This window comes from Melanostigma gelatinosum (genome assembly GCF_949748355.1).
Source record: "Melanostigma gelatinosum genome assembly, chromosome: 24".
Classification (NCBI taxonomy): Eukaryota; Metazoa; Chordata; class Actinopteri; order Perciformes; family Zoarcidae; genus Melanostigma; species Melanostigma gelatinosum.
This window is the reverse complement of record NC_136657.1, coordinates 10,564,632-10,586,030: the sequence shown is the minus strand read 5'-3', so window position 1 is coordinate 10,586,030 and position 21,399 is coordinate 10,564,632. Positions and strand designations below refer to the sequence as shown.

At 50.3% G+C, this 21,399-nt stretch overlaps 2 protein-coding genes across 4 annotated transcripts in view; both read right to left on the bottom strand.

The window, feature by feature from the left end:
- The window catches only part of LOC306797396 (uncharacterized protein), a 252,933-nt gene that overhangs the window by 146,816 nt on the left and 84,718 nt on the right, over positions 1-21,399 (bottom strand). The window lies entirely within an intron of this gene.
- LOC306797397 (protein NLRC3-like) overlaps positions 1-21,399 on the bottom strand; it is a 40,186-nt gene that overhangs the window by 12,384 nt on the left and 6,403 nt on the right. Inside the window, exon 3 of the mRNA XM_079296745.1 lies at positions 634-744. Within this exon, the coding sequence (XP_079152871.1) occupies positions 634-744 (111 nt within the window). The remainder of the gene's footprint in view (positions 1-633; positions 745-21,399) is intronic.

The window sequence follows — 21,399 nt, the reverse complement described above, 5'->3', positions numbered from 1 at the left end:
TGCAACCAGTGAACAGGAAGTGACCATATCTGGACGTAGTCGTCATGACGTAGAGACGCCGTACACGTCTCTGGTAGAGACCTGTCAATCAGCGTGTAGCCCCGCCCTAAAGCATCCCCTGCTTTATGGTCTGTGTGACTCTAAATGGACCATAATGTACTAAATGAACATCATGCTGTATTGAAGAAGACTTGAAACTAGAGATTGAGACATAAACTCATGTTTACAATGTTTACTGAGGGAATAAATCAAGAGAGAAGTAGAGTCATTTTCTATAGACTTCTATACAACCAGAGGAGTCGCCCCCTGGTGGACACTAGAGAGAATGCAGGTGTGAACCTGGTGTTTCTTGACATTTCCTCCGGGGTAAACGCTACATGGCTGCCCGATCCAAAGTTGTGGCTAACTTCGAGGCTAGCACCCTTCACTTTAAAGAGCAGCAGGTGACAAACGAGCCAGTTTGAAGGAGCCGACAACTTCGTTTAGCGCCTCAGAAAACGACGTAATCACGAAATAGTTTTAGACGCTTTAGAAACAGGAAGGAGTTTCTGTTACCAATCGGTCAAGAGAATGAAAGCAGTGAGAATAGAGGTGTTTATGAACGCTCCACTGGTTCCCTGGATCATTCATTACCTGGGTGTTTGGGAACTGTTCCTGAACCACAGCGGCGGCTCCATGGACCAGTCACTCTTCATGGACACACCGCTGGGTTCAGGTTCATCTGAGTCCAGTTCCGTGAGGTTCCTGTCAGACAGAGAGGAAGACCACCAGAGAAGGAGATCCACTTATTAAATCTTCAGCTCCAGAAGCTGCTGAAGACTAGAAGCTATCAACAAGAAGATAAAAGTCTGAAGCTCTTGTTGGGGTCTGCAGGGTTCATACACATTTGGACCAATGGATTTCCATGACTTTTCCATGACTTTAAGCCAAATTTCCATGACCAAACATTTTGTGAAATCTCGGTGTATACATGAAAGTGAGAAAATGTAGTATTTAAACTAGGAGTGGGGCATGTTAGATCCTGGGTACTTCTGGCCCGATACGGGGCTAATTACTGACTCAGCTCTCTATTAAAAGATTCTCGAGCTGGTGTTCTGGCGAGGGAACTCGCCTGGCTCCGCTAACTGCCTTTACTCCCGACGTCTACCCTGCTTCCTCCGGTCTGAGTGCACTCGGTCGAGGGGCCACCCTGACCCCGGGCGCTCCTACCAGTCGCGTCGGTTATGGCAGCTTCCCTCTTATGGATCCGTGCTCTTGGTAAATGCCAGGTTAGGTTTTAACGGCTAGGATTACTTCTTGCTAAAACCGTAAGGGATTGTTAAGTGGATTCTGTCACTAGGATAACCTTTCAGAACTCAGTTGTTAGACATACAATAGCTTTAACTTTTTACTGTCACGAGGAACTCATTACTACTTCGGCAAATTAATGCACTTGAGGATTTCACTTTAAATGCAGATTAGATATTTATTGCAGGTTATATTAGTTAGTTTTGCAAGGGTTACAGCTACAGCTCTCATAAAATGTCACTACACATGATTAGTCAATTTAATTATCTTCTTCGATTATACTCATTAGTTTTAGTCGCCGAGACGGCTCGGTTGGAGCTGGATGTCCAATGGTGCAATGAAAAGAGTTCTTTTGGAGTTGTTAGGAGCGATGGGCCGGCCGGACCCTCGATCCTCCCGCTCTGCAACGGAGTTCGTCCAACAGTCCACAAAACTCAGTACAAAGTCTTTCTCGGGCTGCTGCATCTTCTCTGTTGTCCAGATGTTAAGAGTCGAGCAGTGGGGAGAGGAAAACCTCCGTCTTTAAATCTTCTTGTCCACGAACAGCGGTGTTCTTTCCGTGAACAGAGACGAAGTCCTCAATACATCAGTTGCAATCGTCCGTATCTTCTCATCTGGTGCATTTGGACAGCACGCGTGTTGAAATCCCAGCTTGCAGCAAGCAAACCACTTCTTTTATTCATCATTTGGGCTGTTAGCCCCCCTCCTGCTCAATACATGCTCTCATCCCCCCCACCCTCTGGAAAGGATGTTGGGTTCGAACATGTCCATATAAGTCCAGGCTTCCTGCCTCTGACTCGAACATGTCCATATAAGTCCAGGCTTCCTGCCTCTGACTCATCTCTTGCAACAGTCTTCTCCTAATTTCTGCAAGTCATCCTGACAAGCACTTTTCTTACATCGCAGCTCCGGTCACACAGAACATTTGTTAATCAGTTTTTACATTTGTTAAATCGGTTTGGTTAGTACACATTTGCTTATAAAATGATTATTGATCTCATCCTTCATCATTATTGTGCTTTGTGTCTTTTCTTCTCAACCATCATTATTTCCCCATCCCTTGAAGCCAACACCCTGCTTACTTCCTCTTTCTCCGTACTTTCTACACTCAGACTGCACTATACTCAGATACACTTAAACACTTATTATCAGGTTTACATTTGTTAAATCACTCTATGTATTAAACATTCGTTACATATTGATTAAACATTTTGTTATATAATGATCATATACTTTATCTTTCGATTACACTCTAACTATTGATTTCTGAGTATATGCTTTATGCTTTTTATATCCTGACCTTCCCCTGATCGTGTATGCATGTTTTCGAGGCAGCTCTGTGGGCTCAACTTTTCTTGACAACATGAAAGTGAGAAAATGTAGTATTTAAACTAAAAATGAGAATTCTAAAGCACACAGCATACCTTAAATGACACAAATGAATGAGAGACAATAGTTTGATTAGAATAACAACATTTATATCCTCTGACAGGCATTCAGTAGGATCCAGCTCGTGCACACATTGCGTTCCCTTTTAGTGCAAATTTTAACAAAACGAGTTGGCAACTAACTCTTCAAACATAAATCATCAAAAACAATTTCACATTTAAACAGGTTTATAAAACAACATTCACATAACAAGAGCTTTTTTTGTGTGTTGGACTGACACACTCACACAGACTTGTCCCTTGAGAGGCTCGCAAGAGAGAATAGCTCGTGGCAACCTGAACAAGTTGTAATGAAAGAAGAAGTTTGTGCTTTACTGTCCACGGGAACTCAAGTGAACTGTAGTGCCAGCTTAGCGTTTCATTTCTTCAAGCTCCGCATCTATCTGCTTTTCAATCTCCGGCAGAGATGCCTTCTTCTCTTTTGCAGTTCGGCGGAAGCTGTTAGATTTGGTGATGAAGGTCAGTTGGTTTGTAGCTTCTGCTTTCTCAGCATATTCATCTGCTGATCTCTCGAGTGCGCGAATATCCGTCTCCATTCTTGCCCTCTTCTTTTTTAAGTCATCCAGCTCATCAAATTGTGCCGCGATCTGGCTATCGGGCAACATCCGGCGAAATATCAGGCTGGCATCTTCTGATGATTTAAATGAAAAGTGGGAATTGGCAACCTTCAGTGCCCACATTACCTCCGCAGTAAGGACGTCATTTTTTGTTCCAGCGCCATCCGTTATCGCCGCCTGCTTGTTTGCGGAAACGTCATGGGCGGGAGCTCTGATGTCGGCTCCCCCCCATGTTAGAAATATCGACGTTTTGCCTCCACACAACCTGCATTTGGCTCGTCCCGGGTCTTTGTCGGGTGTAACCCATGTCTTGTATTTGTCCATGTGTAGCCAAGCATTTTTGAATCGACACTTCCCCGGCACAGTCAATGATACCGACCGTTCGCGAACCGAGCTAATGTTGCTATCGCAGTAGCTCAGGGAAGCGGTCGGCATGTCACCTGTTAAGGTGCGTTCACTGGCAGCGCGAATAATTCGCACTGCGAGTTTGAGAGCGTATGCCTGGTTATATCTTTCTTTTAAAAGCATATTAATTATTTCAAACTCAGCGTAAATGTACGACATGAACATATGAATGTAAAAAAATTCCATGACTTTTCCAAAACTTTTGGGATTTTATTTTTTTCCATGACTTATCCAGGCCTGGAAATAACCATTTTAAAATTCCATGACTTTTCCAGGTTTTTCATGACCGTACGAACCCTGGGTCTGACATGGTGTGCTACAAAGACTTGGGCCTACAGGCCTGCAGGGCCTGCAGAGCAGTCAAAAGCCTGATTTGAGTTTCAGATTGACACCAACCCCGTGTTAGATCCTGGGTACTTCTGGCCCGATACGGGGCTAATTACTGACTCAGCTCTCTATTAAAAGATTCTCGAGCTGGTGTTCTGGCGAGGGAACTCGCCTGGCTCCGCTAACTGCCGTTACTCCCGACGTCTACCCTGCTTCCTCCGGTATGAGCGCGCTCGGCCGAGAGACCAGTCCTGGCCCCGGGCGCTCCCACCAGTCGCGTCGGTTATGGCAGCTTCCCTCTTATGGATCCGTGCTCTTGGTAAATGCCAGGTTAGGTTTTAACGGCTAGGATTAATTCTTGCTAAAACCGTAAGGGGTTGTTAAGTGGATTCGGTCTCTAGGATAACCTTTCAGAACTCAGTTGTTAGACCTACAATAGCTTTAACTTTTTACTGTCACGAGGAACTCATTACTACTTCGGCAAATTAATGCACTTGAGGATTTCACTTTAAATGCAGATTAGATATTTATTGCAGGTTATATTTAGTTAGTTTGCAGGGGTTACAGCTACAGCTCACATAAAATGTCACTACACATGATTAGTCAATTTAATTATCTTCTTCGATTATACTCATTAGTTTTAGTCGCCGAGACGGCTCGGTTGGAGCTGGATGTCCAATGGTGCGATGAAAAGAGTTCTTTTGGAGTTGTTAGGAGTGAAGGTCTGGCCAGACCCTCGATCCTCCCGCTCCGCAACGGAGCCCGTTCAGCAGACTTCCAAACTCAGTACAAAGTCTTTCTCAGGCAGCTGCGGCTTCTCCGTTTGTCCAGATGTTAAGAGGCGAGCGGTGGGGAGAGTTAGAACCTTCGTCTTTTAATCTCAAAGTCCACGAACAGAGGTCTCTTTTTCGTGAACAGAGACGAAGCCCTCAATACATCAGCTGCAGGCTTTAGTATCTTCTTCCGATGCGCTTGGACGGCATCCGCGATGAAATCCCAGCTTTGCTCTTTGCAAGCATGTCCTTATATTCCTCATATGGGCTGTGATCAGCCCCCACCTGTTTGGTCCATTACTCATCCCCCCTCCCTCTGGAAAGGGCGTTAGTCCGAACATTGCCGGTATGACTCAACTATTGCATCAGTTTCTAGATCTTTCTCTTGACTACACCCAACATCTGGTCTTGATTACAGCAATGTCATTCTTGCCCAACATCTATCTCAGCTCCACAGAACACACAGAAACATTCATTTCATTTGTTTAAATCACTTCTATGCAGTTAAACATTTGTTACACCATTGATTAGAACATTTCGTTATATTTATTCATACATTTTATCTGTTTGATTACACTCCAATGTTGAATATACGCTTTTCGCTTTTATAGCCTGACTACTTCTCCCTTGAATGTGTCGACATGTTACCGAGGCAGCGCTGAGAGGTCAACTCTTCTTGACACCCCCTTCTTGAGGTCTCAAGCTGCCGCATTGTGCCCCAAGTAATCCTCTAGGAACTCATCGTCGTCCTCGGCGGTGATGATGAGAACGTCGTCTTCCGGCTCGGATTCGTGTTGCCAGCTGTCGAGCACCACCAGGCCGTCCAGACCTGGTGGCTGGAAATCCAGGAGGGCGTTGTCATCTTCCTCGTCATCTATGGCATCCTTCATCTGCTCGTCCAGGCTCAGCACCAGGGCCAACACATTCTGGTTCAGAATGCTGTCAGGGGAGAGGGAGGCCGGAGTAGGGACGGGGCTGGTTGATGCTTTGTCCTCATCCTCGCCTGGAACTATCAATCCTTCAGGGATTACCTCCACCAGCTCTCCGCAGTCCTCGTCGTATCCCCACATCCCCATTAGATTTGGTACTACTCCTGCGAGCATCGTCTGGCTACCCACGTCTCGGTGTTCCACACCCGTGATGCTTGCTGTGTCGTCGTCTTCTTCTGGAGTTGGTAGTGGATACTGCAGGGCGGGCAGGCGTGGTCCAATGACGACGAAGCGGCCATCGGTGAGGTGGGTGCTGGACACCCGGATGCCATCAGGATACGCCCATATTTTTGTGTATACTGGGCAGTATACACCATCAGCATAGAGCAGGACCTCCGGTGGAGTTCTTCCAGCGGAAGTCCACACTGGTTTTGCTTTAGCCTCTAATTCCATACAGTCGACCACATTCATCGCAGGCATATAAGGGGTACTTCCTTTGCAGAAGAGGCCGCTGGCTGCTCCTACCGGGAATTGCCCCAGGTAGCATTGGGTGCACCATAGGGCTTGGTTTACCTCCCACAGGTGCAACATTAGCTCCGGAGGAATCCCACAGCGGACACAGCAGACCTCCTCCTAAATGTTGTTGAACACAAAGACTTCATTAATTATTACATTTTTCAGCGCATTTTTACAAGCCAAGCTTTAGCAAGCAGGGGGTGGTCTTATTTTCATTCTTTTTTAAGGCCCCCTCTCATTATTGGAGCGCTTTGCAGAGCGCCGCAGAGCCAGAGAATGCAGCCATGGAGATGCCAACACCATTGGAGGAGGTGTCAGGCCTGGGCTTGTAGGCCTAACCCTTCTTGGAAACAAAGGCTCATACAGCATGAGCCAGGCTGCTATCCCGATTGATGATTCAGAACCCAACCAGTAGATGGCGACAGTTATGCCCCAACCTATGCCCCAAAGAGCAATGGCGCCGATCTTGTGGAGCCAACGCCCTCTTCCTCTTTCTTTCATAGCCATGGTCATGACCACGAGATACGTCAGGGCTGTAACCGCCAGAAAGGCCTCGACTATTGCCGAGACCATCTTCAGGGGGTTGTAGAAAACTGCAGCGACGTCGATTACCAGCCAGATGATCACCATTCCACTCTTTACTAGACCGCAGCGAGTAGAGTCGATGTGGATTCTCCCCAGGAGGTATGTAGCAAACCATGTCAGGGTAAGCCACAGCGATCCTCGATAGATGTTTTCAATTGCTGTTTTCAGACACCCTACAGCCAGGGCCAGTATTCTTAGTGGCTGATTCCTGGACCATTCGCCCATGCAACAGTAGAAGAACCATATGATCTCAAGGACCCAAAAGTCCAGGTCGGTTAAGCGAATAAATGGCCTGCATCTGCGTGCTGTGTCGGAGGAGTTCTGTAATGCTTCAGTTATACTCATTCCGAAGGTGGTCATGCCTGGAGTCACAATAGTTGTGGTGTTGGTCATACTCACTCCGAAGGTGGTCATGCCTGGGTGAGAAGTGGTGTTCATGCCTGGAGGTGCAATGGTTGTGGTGTTGGTCATGTTGGTCATCTTGGCTTTCTTAGGTTCTATTCGCTCTTATCTCAGTATGAGGCTCTTGGTTGAGGTTCCGGGTCTGCAATGGCTATGGCGCTCCTGTTGTTCACCCTTTATAGGTGGGTGGACTCCTCCTTCCTTCGTGGGAGGAGTCCCTTCTTCACTTCTCCTTTTTCCTTCAACTTCCCCTTAAAGCACGAGGCAACAGTGGCTGCTACCCCGCCCTTAATGGCGGCACAGATTATCAGGCCCAAGATGACAATTCCAATTATCATCAACAAATAAGGCCAAAGCCAGGAGAACAAACTCCCCATCCATCCCTTTATGACCGAGAATCCTTCTCCAATCTTCCCTGCCACTTCTTCCACTACGATGGTTGCGGTCCCGGCTATGGAGGCGCCCGTTAGTTCGATCCAACTGCACTCGTGCTCTCGTCGGCCGCTCCCGCAACTCAGCCAGTGTTCTTCTGGCTCGTAGCATGTTCCGTTCCCGTAGAGGCGGTTAGCTCCTACCCATTCGAATCCTTTGTCTTCTTTTCCCTCGCAGAGGCTTTTCCTGAAGGCGTGGCCCTCAGCTAAAAAGACTGTAGGGTCGGTTACTGGGGGAATGATTTGGCCGTTCACGTTCACTCGGTCTTTCATGCGATGGCCCAGGATTAAGTTGGTACAGCTGCTAGTCAGAGGCCCTGACCGTCTCCATTTCTTGTCTTTATCCTTCACCCAGGTTACTTCTTGCACGTGGGTTTCATATTCTGCTCCATAGTGGGTCTGGCAATGGTCTTCCCATCCTGGCACAGACTCACAATGTCCCCCGGCCAGGCTGATGTTGCAGGTCGTGTTTCCTCGATTGCATTCCATCTTCCAGGGCCGCGGGCCCACATATGGTTCTGGTCGGCTCCAAACACCAGGCCAGATGTCTCTTTCTTTCGAGTACACTGTGGCCAAGTACTGATACTTCACCCAGTAGTTGTTGGTTTGAGTTAGACATGGCACCACCCATTCTAACACTTCATCCTTCTGTAGGCCCCACCAGGTTGAACTGTCGTCCCGGGTGTGGGCCTCTTTCCATGCCTGCAGGGTTCCTTTGATCGTTTTGTTCGTCTTCAGGCCTGTGCAGTCATATAGCCACGTTCCCCAAGCCCGATACCACTCTTGCCAGAGTGTGCATCTCGGGGAGGCGCCGTCGGCTAGATACTCTGTTCCGTTCAGAGCAATGAACATTTTGTTGGTCACACAAGTGTCAATCTTTTGGAAATCCCCTCTTGGGGCTGTCATTAAATCCTCGGGTTTCGGCAGCTTTTGTACATACATGTCGGTCGTCCTTGGTCCCAAAAGGCCGTAGCTGGCTCTGGAGTATCCCTCCGTGAAGGCTCCTTTGAAATGCTTCAGCTCGGTTATCCATATCCACGGCAGGGTGTTGTTGAGCCAGGCCTCGTGCCGGGCATTAGGTTCGGGTAGATAGATGAACTTATGAGCCTGATACTGTGGTTTGTTTACCGGAGTTATTACGAAGTAATTCTGACCTTCGCAATAAAAGAACACATTCCAGAAGCACTTATCCAGGAGAGGGAGCTTGTTGGTTTTACAGTGCTTCGTCCATTTCCTGCTCCGATTTCTCCGAAGACTGTCACTTGACTTGAATACCGGCGGCGGCTGCGGCTGCTCTTCTTTTTCCTCCGGAACCGTCTCTGAAGCCGTAGGTTGTACTTCCTCTTCTTCTTCTTCCTTCTGCTGCGTGTCATTCACGGCTCGGCTGGTGAGGTTGTTCCGCTGGCAGTCGGTGGAGTTTCCTAGTGTGGTGTTACCTGTGGCACCTAGTGGCCTCACTTTAACTTTTATCCGTCGTGGTTTTCGCCGCGGATTTGTGGCCTCACAGGTAAGATTGTAGTGTCCCCAGAACATTCCGTCTGCCGGTAAAATCATCAAACACGTATCATTGCGATGGTTCGCTGCATAGGTTACCTCGGGTTTCCAGTATCCCTCGTTCCCTTGCTCTGCCCATGAGACACATGCCCATGAACAGTACCAGCCTGGGACACCGTTTTCGGGGTAGATCCAATTACACTGTGCCCGTTTTTCTTCTTGTGCTTTCTTCATCATTACCGTAATCTTCATCTCTGCTCCCAGCGTAGATACTTCATCTATTCTCCATGTCGAATTCTCTATTACCTTCTGGAATTCGCCTGCCCAGTCTGTTTCTGTTTCTTCACCCGTGTCGTTGATTTTCGAATCGTTGATTTTCTGTTCCCAGATAGTCATCCACGCGATGATAGTAGCTGTCAGGTTCGGAGCCGTCCCACCCCCTTCTTGGACTTGACGGGTTGCATTAGATCCAACCTCAAGGTCCAACCAGGGCGAGGCGCGCTTCTGTCCAGCGAGTTGAGAGAGAACGATCGTTCCAGAGTCGACCGTCCAGCATGTCTGGTCGAACGTCTTTGTGGTAGTGTAGGACACCCTCACATGAGTGAGGGCCCATGGGATACTACCATAGTAGTACAGTATAGCCAGGACAGAGCACAATCCTGCAAGTACTGCTACTACCTTAGCCATTAAGCAAAGCCATAGTCGTTTTCCATTCCGAGGTCGTTTACTTGATTGGTCCAGTCGCTTGCCGGGGCGTCTTAAGGAGACGGGGGTAAAGGTTGAGGATCGCCTAAATTCATGAACTCTCCCATGAAGTAGTGGGAGATCCATGGTTTCGGATACTGCAGTGCTCTGGTCGGTAGCACCTCTGGAAGAGGAGCTAGGCATCCGGAGCTGAGGCGCGGGGGAGAGTCAGGATCGCACTGACTAATCCTGCCCTTCAGTAGCTGGTGATATAGCACCGATGGGTATCTGCCAATGGCTAAGTCCAGCCCCCGCCACACCCACTGGTAGTAGGTGACGATTAAGGAGGGGGAGCAGGGGGGGGGTTCAAAGCAACCCTCGTTCACAGCATTATTTTGCCGCAGCCATGCGTAGATCTGTCTGTCCACTGGGTCGATAAGGATCCGGACTTTGGCAAGAGATGCATATAACGGCTGACCGTCGTCCGTCTGGAGCTCCGTTACTTTAGCCCATGCTGCAGAGGGTTCGTGAAGGTTAAGCCGGCCAAGCCCCTTAGTCCGTAATCTGGAAGGAGGCAATTCCCTCAAGGTCAGGCATGGGTCCGGGTTCGGTGGGCCAAGGCCTGGCAGGCGGTAATGAACCATACGCAACTCTATGTCGTGGTTTTCAATTACACAGCGCGCGCTGTTTTTCACGTGGAGCGCTATGAGACGCCGCATGACCGGGCTGGTGGTCCAGATCACATTTTCACCCAGCGAAAGATCAACATAGTCGTTTTGCAAATAATCAGCATAGTTAGGACCCCAGCGCAACTTCAACCGCAGACCCATAACTGAGATGAAAACGGTATTCAGGATCCAGGGGGATTGGTCAGGACAAGGGAGGACTGGCTGCAGCAGCCACGGATGGGTCCGATTGACTCTGTCATATTGGAGTTGCCATCCTGTGCGAAAAGCAGTCAGCAATTCCGCCTTCCCGGGTATTGACAGGTCAATCGAGCGCCTATATTCGCCATTGCTGCAGAAATAGGCGCCGGATCCACAGAGGCCTTTTCGGTAGGCAAAATCGCGTTGGGGTCTGTCCAAAAAGACATTTTCGTTCGGCAATTGCAGATATGGCCTTCTTTGTGCGAGGAGGGACTGAGAGACTATTGATAGGTCCCTGCAATCTTTGTTTGGTGGGTTTGGCAGCGACATGTTGACAATCAAGAGCCGTTTTTTCCCCCAGCTATACTTTTCTAAGTGCTGCTACTGCGAGGCTTTCCACCCCGCTGCAGTTTGCGAAATGACTTCCGTGCCCAAGCGGTCAAACCTTTTGCGTCTGCGCGTGGGTTTGGAGGAGGCTCCGCCTCATCCGCTCTGGTCAGCTCCACCCCGACGGAGTACACACCGTCGAATGGAACCATCACGGTTTTCAGCGTCACCATGACGCGCATTGTGCTGGCCTCCCATGTAGGCGTTGGCGCTCTGGTCGCCCAAGAGCCCGGTAGTTGCATAACACCGTTTCTCCGCCACCCCTCTGGGGTGACCGTGAAAATCTTACTCTTTTCTTTGGTCCTGGCTCCGGTGTGGTGGAAGGCGTCCAGATCCGTGGTGTTATACTGGAGATTCGTGCCGCGAGCACCAGCCTCTGTTGGCACTGGGGCAAGCTCACGTATTGGCACATCCGGATCACAAAACACCTCTTCGATTAACACGCGCCAGGTTGTTAATTCCCAGGGCCCCATCCACCCTTCTCGTTTTACCATTTCCAAGCGGCAATCGGGTAAGGATGCAGCAGTGGCTGCGTAGCCTGGGTCATCAGGGCTGCGATAGACCCTGAAGGCCCCCGGGATCTGTACGGAAGACAGGGGCGGGTTGGCAACCTCGGCCTGGCCTGGGCTGTATGGCCAGTTCCTTTCCACCGACTCCCACCAGGATCTCATGGGGACAGCACTGTTTCCACTTGCTTCGTGTGGATCGCCGTCGAGTGGGCTCATAGCTGGTGCCGAAGGTCCTCCAGTCTCTGTGTGTGATAGATCAACAGGAGCGGCAGCACCCTCACCTTCCCACAAGGCGGGTGCCAGGGTTTGTATTGGCTGAAGAAACTTTCTCACCTGCCATCCGTCGGCTGCTCCAGCTTGCACCAGCAGTCCATTCAGCTGGAGTACGGAGCAAGACGCACAGAGGAGCAGCCTGTGTCCATCCCATTGGCAGACACAGTCCTTAAGGTTCAGCTTTGTTCCCCGCAGATCCCACTGGATGACGAAGTGCAACCTTGGTAAAAGCGCTATACGACAAAAACCGCACACATATGCATCCAAAACCTTCACTGGTTTGTGGGTCATACGGTCAAATTCCTTTCTTCGTCCAGAGACCCGGTGTGGTTTCTTGTTTCCGGGTCCCTGCCATGTGAGGTTAAGGGTGGTCGGCAGCAGGCAGACCACACAATCATTCTTGATTTCTTTCCATGTTAAGACTTCATTCTCGTCCGAGAGAAAGCCTTTCTTTGCATACTCCAACTTCTTCATGGCTCTTCCTGCCCAGAGCCCCGTAGTACTCCTTCTCATTATAACCACCCCTTTGACATTGGCCACTCTGACAAAGGGTGGTAAAGCTTGTATGTTGGTGGCCATTCTTGAGTTCCTGGTTTTCTCCTAGTACGGAACTGGCTTCAGCTGCCCTACTCCTTGGATTCCTTTCTTCTTGAGTTGAACAGTATTACTGTCCAAAATCTTGACAACTATGTCTGATTTATCGTACTTGGCTTTGACTGCAGAGTTAGAAGCACCGACCTGAGCCTTGATCCAGACGCGCTGTCCTACTCGAAGTGGCACCTTTTGCTCAAGCTTGGGCTCTGTATCTTCGGAGCCCCGCCCCACTTCCTGTGATGTGAAGGGGCGGCGCATCAGCTCCTCCGCAGGGGAGGGCCTGTCACTTCGGTAGCGGTCGTTCAGGGTTTTGGCGATTTCCAGGGTCTTAGTGCTCCATTCTCTCGAGTTGGCATTTTTCCCAATCCAACTTTTCACCAAGCCAATGGTCCTTTCCACCACCCCGTTAGCCTGGGGGGTGTATGGGGGAGAGTAGATCCTCCTTACCCCATGCTGTTGGCACCACTGGTCCACTTTAGCGTTGCGAAAATGCGTTCCGTTGTCGGTCCTGAGCTCTTTAGGCAACCCTAAGTAGCCACAGACTTGGTCCAGCATGCTAACAACACTGTTGCCATTAGCTTTTCTTACTGCTTTTGTGGTTACATACCCTGACATGGAGTCCACAAGCACCAACAGGTACTTTTCTCCACATTTACCCGGTACCCCTAAGGGTCCTGCCACATCCATGCAGATAGAACCCCAGGGTACGGTACTTTTAATGGTGAGTCCTCCCACTCTTTGTCCTCTCCTTCCTGCGTTGTATCGACCACACAACTCACAGTCTTGAAGGATTCTGCGGACTTCTTTTTCAGGAATCCAGAGTCGCTGCTTTTCCAGTTCCCTTCGTGTTGGAACGGTGCCTGCATGTCCAAGTGCTCCATGCACTGCTTGCACCACCTCCTTCACGTTCTCTTCTGGGACTACCCGTCCTTTGGGCAAATCTTCCCACTTCTCGATCCCAACAAAGACAATTTGTCTCATCTGGACGAAACGATCCACTTCTTCGTTTCCTTGCCAATGAGTTCCTGCTCGCGTGTGGGCCCTCTGGTGCACCACTTCGAGCTCCAGTGTTAGCCGCAATTCGGCTATTTTTCTCCATAGGTTTTCGTGAGCTACTTTCTTGTTTTTAGCACTCTCAAAACCATTTTCTTCCCATATGGACAGGTCTTCGTTAAGGGCCTGAGCACAGTAATAACTATCAGTTATGACTCTAGCTCTTTTCACCTTTCTTCGCTCCAACTCGAGCAAACCTTCCAGTATTGCTGTCACTTCCCCGGTCTGGGCACTGCCGGGGATTTGGCCTCGTTGTCTGAAGCGCTCCTTCTCATGGTGCTTGAGAATGAAGCCCCAGTAGGCTTTGTCGTCTTGTCCTTTTCGCGAGCCGTCGGTGTATAGAGTCCACTCTATCGGTTCGGCTGGCTTCTCGTCCTGAGTCGTCTTTTTCTTACTCACGGGTTGTGCAGGGCCGATTTCGAGGTCTGGGTCCAGCAGGATGTCTTCCCAACGTCCCCACCTCGCGTTCGTCGCCTTCGTGCTCTCTACCGTGGCTTTTCTTAGGAATCGATGGACCTGGCTTTGCGTGAGGACCCTGATGCCCTGCCCTTGAGCAAGGTCTTTCAGGGTGCTCCAATACCTTGCCAGAACTGCCAACTCCTTCTCTTCTGCTGGATATTTCTTTTCCACGGAGGACAGGGTGTAGCTCCACAAAGTGACTATTCCCCCGCCCTCATTGCACACTTTTACCACTGCGTCGTCGTCGTTGCAACTGACCTCTGCCACCAGCTTGGTTGTAAGGCTTCGTGGCTCCAGCCGCAAAGCGTCTTTAATGGCTGTCCGCAGGTTTTCCAAACTGTTTTGATCCGTTGCGGTCCATTCCCACTTCTTGTGGGCGTCTTCTGGCTTTTCTTTTCGTAGTTTTACATACAGTGGTCTTGCATACTTCTGGTAGCTAGGGACATGGTCCCTAACGTAGTTGCAGAGCCCCAGCACCTGCTGTAGTTCGTTCAGCGAGGTTGGCGGGTCGATCTGCTCCACTTTTTCCCGGAATCCGTCTGAGAGTCCCAGGTCGTTAGAGACCTGGAACCCCAGGTAGTTCACTTGGAATCGTCCAAATTGGCATTTTTTCAGATTCAATTTCAAGCCTGCTGCTGTTAGTCGTTCTACGACTTTTCTCAATTTTTGCAGATGTTCTTCTTCGGTGTCGTCCGCAATGAACACATCATCGATGTAGATTGTTGTCTCTAGGCCGTCGAGTATGTCCATCACGGCTGACTGGAAAACATTCGGAGAGTTTTTGTAGCCTTGCGGTAGCCGTTCCCAGACGTACGCTTTACCTTTGTGGGTGAACGCTGTCTTGCCTTGGGAGGCTTTGGCTAGCCTCAACGAGAAAAATCCGTTTGCCAGATCTATGCAGGATTTGTACCTTTTCAGTCTTAGTGTCTTCAGCGTCCCTTGTGGGTTGATCAGGCTGGCGCGGTTGGCGACAGTCCTGCGGTTGAGGGCCTTAAAGTTGATAACAGGTCTCCATCCTCCTCCCGATGACTCAGGCTTCTTGACTGCCTGTATTGGGCTGTTTGTGATGGGATTTGGCTCCTCTCGCACCACTCCTAGTTCGCTGAGCTCCGTGACTATCAGGTCCATTTCTGCAACGGCCCCTGGATTCAGGGGGTATTGGCGGACGGGCGGGTGTACACCCCCTTCTATGGTGTGGGTGTACTTCGCACCCATGTCTCCACAGTCATTTTTGAACCTAGCCACTCCGGCTTTGGAAAGTATGTCTTCTAGCGTTTCTTTTCCCTCCGGAGAAAGGTCGCTGTCTTCGATTTGTTGCTTGGTCACTTCTGGAATGTTCACTGGTTTGTACCACTCCGGTGATAATGATCCCATATGGATTAGTTTTGCCCCGAGGACTCTGAGTCGCTGTTGTATTGGGGTTCGATTGCCTGGGCTGCTATGCAGCTCTTTTAAGTCTGTTATTGTCATTAAATTGTAGGGTCCTAGAGCCCATACAACTCCTTTCCAGACGCCAAACGGAATCTTTTTGATGGTTCCGTCGGCTAGTTGAACAGTCAGGTGTCCTTTTGTTTCAAGGCATTTGCGGGTCATCGACACTTCTGCACCAGTATCTACCTGATAGGGGATTCCATCCACGTCGGTGTATATGTCGTCCCCCACCCAGTAGGCATGATCCACTGTGACCCGCGCCCGCTTAGCCATTACTTTCTCTGCCCTTCGCTCCCAGCTTCTAGGCGGGAGGCACGAAGGGCCTGTTTCTGTTCTGTCGTCAGCTTGTTGTAATCCTCGGAAGAGAGAAAACCGCTCTTGTTGGCTGGCGGGGGCCGTGGCCCCTCCTGTTGTTGATCCGGCTGGGCCCTGTGGTAAACGCCCTGCCTCTGGAAGCCTTCTTGCCTTGGAGCTTGCTGCTCCCTCTGGCTTCCTTGTGGACCCCGCTGAGGTCCTTGCTCTCGCGGGTAGCCTTGGTAGCCTTGAGAACCCCTCCGGAATCCTGGCTCACGCTCGTAGTTTTGTGGACTCCTCTGGAATCCTCCCGACTGCCTTCTCTGTGTCTGTGAAGGACCGGGTCCCTCGGTGGGCCTTGCGTTGTCATACGAGGGCCTGGGAGCCGGCGGCTTCGGCTGGTTTCCTTTTTCTCTTTTGTCTTCCAAGTGTTTTTTCTTCAAATCCCATTTTCTTACTGTTTCTTGGATTTGTTCGGTGGTACTTTTGCTGATGTTTAGGGTCACAAAATCGATGTCATTCATTAGGCCCTTTGTCAGCTTCCTAAGGACTTGCACACTTCTGTCCGGCGGAATCGCCTGTCGCAAGGCGTACCATGCCTGGGTGAGAGTTTGCCCTTTGTCTAAGCTTTTTCTTGCCTTTTCGATGTGTGACTCCTCGTCTTCGCAGTCTTCCAACACTAATCTTCGGTAGTGCTGTTCCGCGGTTTCTTCGGGACCCATCGGTTGGTCCGTCACATGAGCCAGCCACAATCTTTTCGCCTCATCGTTTGTGGAACTGGCTTTTACCATAAGCCATTTCTGTGTCAGATATTCTTGCACCGATTCTTTTGGGTCTCGGTTTGTCACCATCGCCTTGATCTTTTTGAACTCACCAAAGCTCTGGGTGGAAGCCCGCATCTTTGTTATGCAGTCATTTTCTTCAGCGGTGGCGAGGCAGCTGCTTCGTGCGAGGCTCTGCCCTGGAGGTGGCTGTTCGTCCTCGCTGCCCGAGATGTCTTGCCTCCGCTCTTTGTCTTCCTCCGCTGCCAGCTTGTAGGCTGCTTTCTTCAGGCGTCGCAACATGACGTCGTACACGATTGTCACAAAGCCTGTGCGAAAGTTACCCGTCAGTTCCGTGGCTGTTGCGAGGGAGCCGTAGGTCGGGGTCATTAGAAAATTCGCCCATTCTCTTTTTGTCGCGTAGACCATTGTTCCTTTCATTCCTTCGAGGTCGTGCAGCCATATTTCTGGAACATCATAATTTGTTTGACCGACCTCTGGAGCATAGGCTTTTCTTCCGTCTTTGGTGGTCATGGGCCCGTAACGATCGTCTCGGGGGAATTTCAGCGAAGCCGTGCACACTGAAACTAGGGGCAGCGCGTTCTTCTTGCCTTTTCTGCTTCCTATCCTCAGGTCGGTCATTCCTCCCGGAGCCTCGTATTCGATGGAGGTCAGGCTTGGCGCTGTTTCTTCTTCATCTGAACTCACATCTGCCGCTTCTTCCTGCGCCTCTCTTTCTGGCTCTGCTGACGGCGAGGCCGGCTGAACTGGTTCTGGCGTTCTTTGTGGAGTCCTGGGACTTTCCCTGGTCCCCGCTGGACTTTCGAACCTTATCATGGGCGCTTCTCCTCCTCCGGAGTAGCGCATTGTCTGCAGGCCGACGGACTCTGCTGGGCTGGGGAACCCCCGTGGAGGTTTGGTTGGCACGGGGGTTTCCTCTTCTGTCTGCACCGCTACTGTCCGGGGAGAGGGGATTGGAGTTCTTCTTTCCTTTTGTGGTTTTTCCTGGCTTGAGCTGACCTGTGGACGTCGCTCCTCCCGTCCTGAGGGACCGGGTGTTGATTCCTGGTAGCTCCTCTGCTCCGGCTTGGTTTCTTTCTTCAATCTTGCTGATTGCGGGAGCCGTGGCAGAACTGCTTTCGCAACTGGGGCGTTTTCGTCCTCGTATTCCGGCGGTCCTGCCCTCCAGTTGTTTGGCCCCTCCGTTTTGAAGAGGGGTCTCAGTATTCTCTCTTTTCTCTCTTGGTATTGGGCCACCGAGGTGACTAGCACCAACTCGCGGATTTTGTTCCACCCGTGAGGAGCGTTCATCAGGAGGTGCAGAATCCTCATTGCCGCTTCTTCTGCTACCTCCCAGGGTAGGTTGCCGGACCTGGCGCCGTCGTTACATATAACGACTCTTTTGAAGGACAATTCGCTTGCTCGGGTGACACCTTTTTCTAATGCCTCCTCTATGCTGTCCCGATAGGCGTCTTGATCTTCGCCATCCTCATATCCTTCGATCGGTACGTGTAGCACCGCATAATGTCTTGATTCTCCGCCGCTCGTAACCACCACCTCCTCCTGTCTTTGTCTGCATCCCGGGAGGCGCCCCTCAAGCTCTTCTTTGTAGAGGCTGCCTGCCTCTCTTACCAGACTCTTTCTGAACCGGGAGATATGGGGCTTTAGATGTGAGTTGGTTAAGACAACCAGTCCATGGCTGTCTATGTCCCAAGGCTCTCCGAAGTGGTTATATGCGGTTAACCCTGTCTGGTTTGCATATTTTTTGGTCCCCTCGGGCATCTTTTTCAATTTTTGAAGATGCTCTTCTTGGTTCGGGGAGCGAACGTGTCTTGTCTTACCCTGAGCTTTTTTGTGCCTTCCCGGTACTGGGCCGTTGTAGTCCCGCAGGACCTTTTTTACTGCAGCGGCAGCGGGAGTCCCGGATTGCATGGAGGGCGGGAGCAGTTGGTACTCGGCGCTCCTATCCAGCGTTGAGTCGTCCCTCGGTTCGTCCTCCTCTGAGATCTCCCCGTTGCTGCCGCTATCCTGTTTGTCCCCTATGTCGGATTCCGAGGACACCCCCGTGGAGGAGTCCGTGTGCACCGAGGTCCCTTGGATGCTGAGCTGATCTTCGTGGGGAGCCGTGTGGTAACTTGGTTGTCCGGCTATCCATTCCGCTATGGCTTCTCGCGCTTTTTCACTTTCTTTGTAGCGGTTGGTAGCTTTTACATTCTTCTGTATAGTCACTGCCCCCGCTACAATTTCTGCGGCCAGCATCTTTACGACTGAGTCGTAGTCTTTTGACGGGCTGATTACGGTGACTATTTTTCCTTTTATGACTTTCATCACTTCCAGCCACCAACGTAGCCATTCTGTTATCTTCGGTTTGCTTTTCGGCGGTCCTTCACACTCTACTACTGCCACCACCAGTCCCGACTCAAGGGCAAGGGGAGCAAGATAACCCCCCTTATCTTTGCAAATTGCTTTTACTTTTTCCCCCACCTTCGCCTTATCTGCTTCTTCATGCAGCTCGATCAGGTGTTGTTGAACAGATTTGTCCCAGGTGTCCCATCCTCTGCCATTCAGGACGATCTGATGTTGGACTTCGCTTCTGCGTTGTGCCCCTGGATACGGCATCGGTGTCGGTACTCCCGATGTCGCTCCTTTTGGTCCAGCGTCGTCCTTCTGCTGGTCCGGGCTGTCATCTGTTGCCTGGTCCAGGGGCGATGTCACTGGCACGTCCTGCTGAGTCGTCTCCGTCTGCGGGCTGCCTCCGTCGCCGTTGGGTCCTCTCTGCTGTCCGGTGGCGATTCCTCCATCAGGGCTGTTGGCTCGTACCGCTGGGTCGCCTCCGCCGCTATCGGATCCTCCTGGCGATCCTTCCATCTTGGACTTTGTCTTTGTCTTTGTTGTCTCGAGTCGCCTTCCTCCCAAAGCCTCTCGTCGCGCGTTGAGGAAGGGATGGGATCAGGCTCTGGTCCCTCTACAGGTCGGGCGAGTCTGGTCGATGCTCCCCGTCGCCTGCGGATTCTCCTGTGTTGGCCTGTAAATACCACACACAGCTTCGATTCGTGGATGTCTTCGCAATCGGACTTCTTCGAGGCTTGGGCAGCTTTACTTTCTACCCCAACGCCTCACCTCAGGTCTTTTTGTTCACGAACGACAGCCTCTCTTAGCTGCCGGGGTTCTTCTTTTGGACTCAACGTACTCCTTTTCCGTCGAGCCCCACGTTATGGGCGCCACATGTTAGATCCTGGGTACTTCTGGCCCGATACGGGGCTAATTACTGACTCAGCTCTCTATTAAAAGATTCTCGAGCTGGTGTTCTGGCGAGGGAACTCGCCTGGCTCCGCTAACTGCCGTTACTCCCGACGTCTACCCTGCTTCCTCCGGTATGAGCGCGCTCGGCCGAGAGACCAGTCCTGGCCCCGGGCGCTCCCACCAGTCGCGTCGGTTATGGCAGCTTCCCTCTTATGGATCCGTGCTCTTGGTAAATGCCAGGTTAGGTTTTAACGGCTAGGATTAATTCTTGCTAAAACCGTAAGGGGTTGTTAAGTGGATTCGGTCTCTAGGATAACCTTTCAGAACTCAGTTGTTAGACCTACAATAGCTTTAACTTTTTACTGTCACGAGGAACTCATTACTACTTCGGCAAATTAATGCACTTGAGGATTTCACTTTAAATGCAGATTAGATATTTATTGCAGGTTATATTTAGTTAGTTTGCAGGGGTTACAGCTACAGCTCACATAAAATGTCACTACACATGATTAGTCAATTTAATTATCTTCTTCGATTATACTCATTAGTTTTAGTCGCCGAGACGGCTCGGTTGGAGCTGGATGTCCAATGGTGCGATGAAAAGAGTTCTTTTGGAGTTGTTAGGAGTGAAGGTCTGGCCAGACCCTCGATCCTCCCGCTCCGCAACGGAGCCCGTTCAGCAGACTTCCAAACTCAGTACAAAGTCTTTCTCAGGCAGCTGCGGCTTCTCCGTTTGTCCAGATGTTAAGAGGCGAGCGGTGGGGAGAGTTAGAACCTTCGTCTTTTAATCTCAAAGTCCACGAACAGAGGTCTCTTTTTCGTGAACAGAGACGAAGCCCTCAATACATCAGCTGCAGGCTTTAGTATCTTCTTCCGATGCGCTTGGACGGCATCCGCGATGAAATCCCAGCTTTGCTCTTTGCAAGCATGTCCTTATATTCCTCATATGGGCTGTGATCAGCCCCCACCTGTTTGGTCCATTACTCATCCCCCCTCCCTCTGGAAAGGGCGTTAGTCCGAACATTGCCGGTATGACTCAACTATTGCATCAGTTTCTAGATCTTTCTCTTGACTACACCCAACATCTGGTCTTGATTACAGCAATGTCATTCTTGCCCAACATCTATCTCAGCTCCACAGAACACACAGAAACATTCATTTCATTTGTTTAAATCACTTCTATGCAGTTAAACATTTGTTACACCATTGATTAGAACATTTCGTTATATTTATTCATACATTTTATCTGTTTGATTACACTCCAATGTTGAATATACGCTTTTCGCTTTTATAGCCTGACTACTTCTCCCTTGAATGTGTCGACATGTTACCGAGGCAGCGCTGAGAGGTCAACTCTTCTTGACACCCGGTAACGTTCAATCACACCTGGGTGTGACTTTTCATCCAGGCTCAACGCTGGGATCTAATTGGACGAGGGCCCCAGGACTTCCTGTGGTGCAACTCTGTCCCTGAAACCATCAAACTCTGCTTCACCCTCAGCTCTCGGCCATTCCACGCAGTTCACTTCACTTGCGAGGAGGCACAGAAACATAGCGCTGCTGTTTGTAAAAAGAACATCCGAGGTCACGGTCTTAAATTCACTGGACGACAATGGACTCTGTTCTTGGATCCTGAAGAAGAGAAGTGGACAACTTACCTGCAGAAAGAAGAAAACACATCCTTCAGAGAAA